This window comes from Anarrhichthys ocellatus, unplaced genomic scaffold (assembly GCF_004355925.1).
Source record: "Anarrhichthys ocellatus isolate YVR2014 unplaced genomic scaffold, GSC_Weel_1.0 scaffold56, whole genome shotgun sequence".
NCBI classification, from domain to species: domain Eukaryota; kingdom Metazoa; phylum Chordata; class Actinopteri; order Perciformes; family Anarhichadidae; genus Anarrhichthys; species Anarrhichthys ocellatus.
The window spans coordinates 2,512,745-2,519,907 of NW_022280086.1; the positions used below are offsets into that span (position 1 = coordinate 2,512,745).

The 7,163-nt window shown below is 46.5% G+C and overlaps 1 protein-coding gene across 2 annotated transcripts in view; it reads left to right on the forward strand.

Annotated features, from left to right (window-relative positions):
• Nucleotides 1-2,896: 2,896 nt before the first annotated feature.
• LOC116396540 (potassium voltage-gated channel subfamily C member 1-like) overlaps nucleotides 2,897-7,163 on the forward strand; it is a 76,403-nt gene continuing 72,136 nt past the window's right edge. For both annotated transcript variants that reach the window (XM_031871196.1, XM_031871197.1), the window contains exon 1: nucleotides 2,897-3,490. In XM_031871196.1, the coding sequence (XP_031727056.1) occupies nucleotides 2,948-3,490 (543 nt within the window). In that variant the 5' untranslated portion in view covers nucleotides 2,897-2,947. The remainder of the gene's footprint in view (nucleotides 3,491-7,163) is intronic.

Below are 7,163 nucleotides of genomic sequence, written 5' to 3' on the forward strand. Positions count from 1 at the left end.
GATCACAGAACATTTATGAAGTTTCAGGTCATGTATGCTGACCGTATTCCGTATTGTGTCTTTTACTCTCCTTATTAAACGGGTCATGTATTAGCAGGCTAACGTTAGCTTTCTCACTTGGTTCAGGTGCTTCACAACAGTAACACCCAGCAGTTAGTGGGTGCAGATGTTTAGTAGCAGCTAATCTCTATGTAATCTCTACTAGTTGTGTAAAGCCTTTCGTGTCTCGAGAGGGAGATGTGTGGGGTCTGAGAAATGTCCTTAAGTGATGTCACTTGAGTCAGTGTCTGTTGGGAAAGAAGACTTCAAGTTTGAAAACGGAAAAAGTCTGGAAGTAAGGAGTTCATTGGATAAATTGGCCACAACTGACATAACACGAATGAGTCTGTAGGTGAAGCTACTGACAATGTTATCGTTTTTGATCATTTTTAAGTCTTTACTTATCATGAACAATGATGCTGTTAGGTAATGTTTGATGTAAAATCAGTGATCATGTTTAAAGTTTAAAAAAAGTTCACGGTTCAAGTAACAAAAAATGAAGAAATGAACTTGTGTTTTTGTGTCTACTGACACATTTTCATCAGGAGGCTTCCCTTCCACAAGCGATGTACACTGACACTGACCGGATTGGGAAGAGGAGATGGTGCCAAAGTCAAACTCAGATCATTTCTGGGCAAAAATCCATCAAATATTAATTGGCAGACTGACACCACTAAAATTCCGTGTGGACAGAAAGTGATGGAAATGGATCCTGGACTGCTTGCTCTCTTTGGTTTGTTGGGCACTGTGCATCCAGGGTCAGATTGACGGGTCAGAACTGTGGAAGACGTGATCCGAACCCAGCGGCAACCTCCGGTGCTGCATAAGGAAGCAAATGCAGAGGAGACAGCTTAGCCATCTCACCTAGTTAGGTTTAGGAGCACTATTGACGCTAACTTGACTAACGACTCACGTCATCACCATGTGACCAATGACTTACAAGACTAGCGTGTGAAAAACAAGTCACGTGAATAACGACTATAGACTGTATATAAGAATTGGACGTAGTCATTGTGACGTCATCATTGGTTTGTGAACTGACGTTTTGTAGCCTCGAGTTCGGTGATTTTGCGGCACCATCTTGGATTATGGCTGTCTCCGTGTTGTTTTATTGGAACCCATAAACAGAAGATACCATATTTGGAATGCGAGGAGTGACATAGAAACGCCGTATATGGCTCTGGAAGTGGCAGTGACCTGTCAATCACAGTAGCCCCGCCCTAAAGCATACCCTGTTTTATGGTCTGTTTGACTCTAAATGGACCATAAGTTACTAAATGAACATCATGCTGTATTGAAGAAGACTTTACATTAGAGATTGAGACCATAAACTCATGTTTACAATGTTTACTGAGGTAATAAATTTAGTCAGAAATAGAGTAATTTTCTCATAGACTTCTATACAACCAGAGGAGTCACCCCCTGGTGGTCAGTAGAGAGAATGCAAGTTTTAAGACACTTCCTCATCGACTGCTACCTCATCGGTGCCTGCCAACGACTCACATAACGCGGGTGGGTTGACATTGGAGTTAGTTGAAAGTGTGGTGCATCGTTATGAGATGCAGAGGGGCACCGACCAACCTTTTGTATTTGATGAGTTGAGAGAGAGACCGGGGTTGACTCACGTGGCTACCGAGCAGTGTTGGGCAGCGACACATTGTTGTAATATTATTACTTTCCCCAGTAACCAGTAGTGTAAGGGAGTTCCGAGTAACACTGCGATTTGTTGAGTTGAACTTTGGAAAACTTTCAAGGGAACATGCCTCAGTCACATGTGTGACCGCCAGGAGGGAGAGGAAGAGACAGACCCAGTTCAACTGGATGCAAAAGCATGCATTGCAACCTCAGTTTAATAATTTGCACCTTCAGTTAAAATCTGAAATTCAAATACTGCATTTTGTGACTATTTCACAAACTGTAGTCAGACTGTGTTGGTCTGTTTCTCAAAGGTTACGCTGACCACCATCAACTGTAGGTTATACACTAACTATGGATGAGTACCTCATACAACCCCCTTCAAATCCCTTTAAACCTCTGGCATACAATTATATTTTACACAAACAATGTTCTTCCAACTTAGTGGCAACGGTTTATGTTTGGCCCCTTTCCTGTTGCAACAAGACAACGTCCCATGCTCAAAGAAATGCTCCGTAAAGAAATGTTTTTTTCCCCCGAGGTTGGTAGAAGAACTGGACTGGCCTGCACAGACTAAAGCCTTAAACCTCACCTTCCTCCAACACCTTTGGGATGAACGGTAACACACCAACCCTGGGCCAGACCTGAACACCCAACATCAGTGTTGGACCTCTTCCAAAACCGTAAGCATAAAGACACACAGAGGTGTAGCTTTCTTCAACAATGCAGTTTGCCGTTATTTTCTGTATTTGAGCATTTAGTGATAAAAAAATAACCTTATAGTTTCTGTCCCTCTCTCTGCTTCCCAGTTCACTGAATGTTATTTATTTGTCAGTTCAATCGAAGGATGCAGCAGATTCCACTGTAGCTACCAGAGAGCCCCAATGTGCAGACTGTGAATAGATTTGTTGGGCTGCAACGGCAGTTTTGACCTGATAATAACATCAAATGAGTAATATGAATTAAATCAGTCAGTCAATCGGGCAGTCAGTGATTCAGCGCGCAACTGGATCTATTGATTCATAAAATCCGCATCCCACATATTCTCTCTTTCTCTCTCTCTCTTTCTCTCACTCTTTCACTCACACACACACGCGCGCAGACTCCTCCTTCATCTCCTCTCCTCCTCCTCTCAGTTGGCCCTGTGACTTCTTGCCGGGACGGTATAACAGTAGCCTACCGAGCGAGAGACCAGGCGGTGGATGGAGAAGGGCAGTAGCCGCAGCAGCAGCAGCAGTCGGGCGCGCCGACCGAAGCATGCTCCAGCGCAGTCATGACTTGCTCGGCGTCAGATAGCGAGAAGATCGTGATCAACTGCGGCGGGATCCGACATGAGACCTACCGGAGCACCCTAAAGACGCTGCCGGGTACGCGCTTGTCTTGGCTGACCGAACCCGACGCCTTCAGCAACTTCGACTACGACCCCAAGTCCGACGAGTTCTTCTTCGACCGCCACCCGGCCACCTTCGCCTTCATCCTCAACTACTACCGCACCGGCAAGCTCCACTGCCCCAATGATGTGTGCGGGCCGCTCTTCGAGGAGGAGCTCGCCTTCTGGGGCATCGACGAGACGGACGTGGAGGCGTGCTGCTGGATGAACTACCGGCAGCACCGCGACGCCGAAGAAGCCCTGGACAGCTTCGAGACCCCCGAGCCGGACGCGCCGGAGGACGACCCGGCGCTCACCGGCGGGGCGGACGGCGACCTTAAGCGGCTGTGCATGCAGGAGGACGGCCGCAGGTCGACGAGGTGGGAAGTGTGGCGGCCCTACATGTGGGCGCTGTTCGAGGACCCGTACTCCTCCAAATACGCGCGGGTGAGTGGCCGGACAAGTGTCCGTTCTGTCCCCCCCCCCTCGCTTTCCCGTTTCTCCGTGCCTTTACTGTTAAAGGACTTCGCTCCTTCTTTATTTTTCCTTTCTTTGCGCTGCGCTCGCATGCGGCAGTTTTTGGCCACTGCGCATTGTTGCGCGTAAAGTGACCCTCTAAAAGTGTTTTGGAGGGATGGAGGGATGTCAAATTCACTGCAGTGTTTTTTCCCTTCCTCTCACATGTCTCACCTCCCCTCCTCTCCTCTCCTCTGCTCCGCTGAGGTACCCCCTCCGCTGCTCTCTTTTTAATCTCCCATTGATATCATCGTGTGAAGGTTTGACCACCGCTGATGCGTCAGTGCGCATCAGTCCAGCCTTCTCTCTGTCTCTCTCTCCATCCAGTGTCTACATGTGTGTGTGCCAAATGATTTCTCCTGCAAAATACTGGCACATATTTAACATGATTTAAATACCCTGATTTGGGGTCCAGTTCTCTGCACCATCAGTCCACATGTGGTCCAATAATCTACTTAATCAAGTAAATCCACGGGGAAATCCAAAGGTTGGTGGGTAGTCCTGCCTCCATGTGTCTGCTCTTTCTCACATATGCTATAGATGAAACAAAACTAATGCGTCCACCTCACACTGCATCCGATAGCATGCTGGGTGGTTTGTGCATGTGCATGTGTGTGTGTTACTCCTTTACTCATGAGTATGCTGGAAGGTTACCAGTACCTGAGTGTCTGGATGTGTCTGTTTGAGTAGATAATGGTGCAAACACTGTTGCGCCACAAAACACTGCTCTTCCTCTAGCATTTGCCAGTTTGTTGCTTTACTTTTCTGGTGAGCACGCATCCCATTAGTGTAGACTGGAGAACGACATGAACGAATCACATCTCACTGATGTATTAGTAGTTAACATATGTAGAGCTGGTTTGAATCTGGCACTACACTGCTACAGTACAGATAGTGAATCCTTTATGGCTCCAAAAAAAAGAAAGAGGTCCAGTAGAAATGCAGGACATAGTGTACCCTTCATGTAGTAAAGTGGAGGGTAAGGGTCAGGGTGGTGTATTGGCGTTAGCGAGTACCACTTTACTGCGATAAACTGGAGGTTGGTGTTAATCCGACGGTTGAAGGGTAGCCAATGCACACCCTTGGCTTCTCCTAGATTATTTAAAATGTGCGACGTGGAGGGGGAACATTGGTGCAGAGTTGGTGGAGTCGCAGTGTGTGATGACGCAGGGGTTCAGGGGTAGAACACGGGTGACGGGGGACGGAGTCAGATCCACCAATGGCGATGACTCTCTCAGGATCAGGGTAAATCCAGGCTTCCATGTAGATGCACTGATTCCCAACTGTTTCAGTTCCGATACCGATACCTGGTCTTTGGGTATCGGCCGATACCGAGTTAATAAGCTGTGTGCCTCACTGTGTGGAAGTGACTGGGATCATTCTTTGCATCAGGCTTGACTCAAACATTGCTTTTGTAAAAAAAGTGTAGAATTGGTTAAAACTTGTATTTATAGGAATTGAGATTCCAGTATATTGCTCCACCTGTGCGGTCCGTCCTCCACCTCTCACCCTTCGTCTCCCTCTTCTTTCCCCTGCTTAATTGTTGCTGAAAATCTATGGCCATCTGCAGAAACAGAGGCCAGTGCTGCTGACCAGGATCAGTGTCAGTTGGACATACGCACAGAGGCATATTTGATAGGGCTGTCCTCGACCAAATAAATGATTAGTCGACTAACACTTATACAATTTTGCCGACTAATCGATTCGCTGATTTACTCGACAGATCTGTAAAACTAGATTTCTCCACAAAAAAATCACACAAAAGAGCCACTTTAAATCTTTTGTTTACCATCCACTAAAGAAACCAAAGAGACCAAATGATTAGTCAGCTAATTGACTGTAAGCTTACAGCCCTGCTATTGACTTAGTCTCTGTGACTTAAGGTGGAAACACATACACACACACGCACACACACACACACACACACACACACACATCACCGTTTGCCCACTGTACAAGTACAAGAACATGTGGTCTAGAGAAACATGTTCCAGCCCATTATCCCCAAAAAATTATGTCCAAATTAAATGATTCTGCACCTCGCAATTTGTGCCCAATGCCAACGTTCCAATGCCAATCGTGTTAGTGCAGGAAGTAGTTTGCCCTTTAATAAGTACCAAGGTGGAAAGTAAGCACGTGTGTGAATGTGTAACATGTCTGAATTCCATGCAGAGGCGCAACAAAACCTGCAATTTACTTTGGCATTTTTATGAACCGTAACCGCAATCTTTTTCTCTAATTCATTCAATGGAAACCTTGCAGACTTGCAGACGATCGGAGCGCCGGGTGCTAGTGTTGTAGAGGGAGGCCGGCCGCCGCTCATCTGCACGTACTGCCAGAACGTTAGCAAAGTAGCAACAATGTTAACCAAAGCACATTTTGCTCTCGTCCAGCATTTGTAGCAGTTCTACCTACGAATAATAATGCGCCGTAATTTGTAGATATCCCAGGATTTTTTTCAGTATGTTATTAACTTAAGTACTTCAGTAAAGGCACTCCCGTGGTAACCTAAGCGATGATCTATTCCCAAACCTACTAGTTTTGTTGATTTTCCTGTGAAGACAGAAGTTTATTCTGAAAAGACCGTATGCGGGAAAATGCACGAAAAATGAGGAGTGACTCTTCTTATGATATCATACTCACCGTTGTATGAGGATACGTATGAGGATTTATTAAAAATCTCATTGTGTAAATATTCTTGAAAGCAAAAAGGACGCAATATCGTTATCGAGGTATTTGGTCAAACAGATTGCGGTACTTGGTGTTCTCCGTAGGACCCAGCAATAGAGGTGTCGGTAGTTGCCGGTAGGTCTGTGGCATGTCAGCTGGGATGCAGGACTCCAACATGGGTTGAGAACCACTGGTTTATAGCACATACTATTGCAAGAGTTCGGAGTGTGAACCTGCAGCATTACAGGAGGACGGGCGCTCATTTTCGATGGGGCTGCATCTCCTTGAACAATCTTGCCCTGTGCAGCTGTTTCTCACACATACAATTTGACAAGTCAGAAAATTGAAATGGCAGCCGAACAAGCGATCGAAGAACCAAACGGGGGTGACTGTAAAAAAAACAAAAAAAAACAGACATTAAATGCTGGAGTGGTGTTATGGTGTGTGTGTGTGTGTGTGTGTGTTTGGGGGGGGGGGGCATCAGTATGACAGCTGAGGTGACTTTGAAAGTGTTGCAGTCAATAGTTTTCAGTGCCAGCGCAGGGACATGAAGATAGGTTGGACAAGGGGGGAGGGGGCAGCCAGCTCAGGTAGGCTGAGGTGAGGCGGTCGGCTCGGTTTTAGCTGATGAGTTCGTTGGAGAACGACGAGTGCGATCCTTCTGAGTGGTCCCTCGGCTGAGGAAACATGTCGGATGTTAGAAGGAAAAGAAAATGAATCGCAGGTTCAATTCCGTGCGTCCATTCATTATGCACATATGCAATGTCCTCGCCAAGGTAGCACGGTTTTTCCATCTCTTCCTTTTTTTCTCTCCTGTCCTCTTCTCTTCTTCTCTCCGTCGTCACCACGGACAGCTTGTGCTGCTTTATTACCGCGATTTCAGAGCTGAGTGCTGGATTGCTTATTATCGCTATTCAGACCCCCCCCCCCCCCC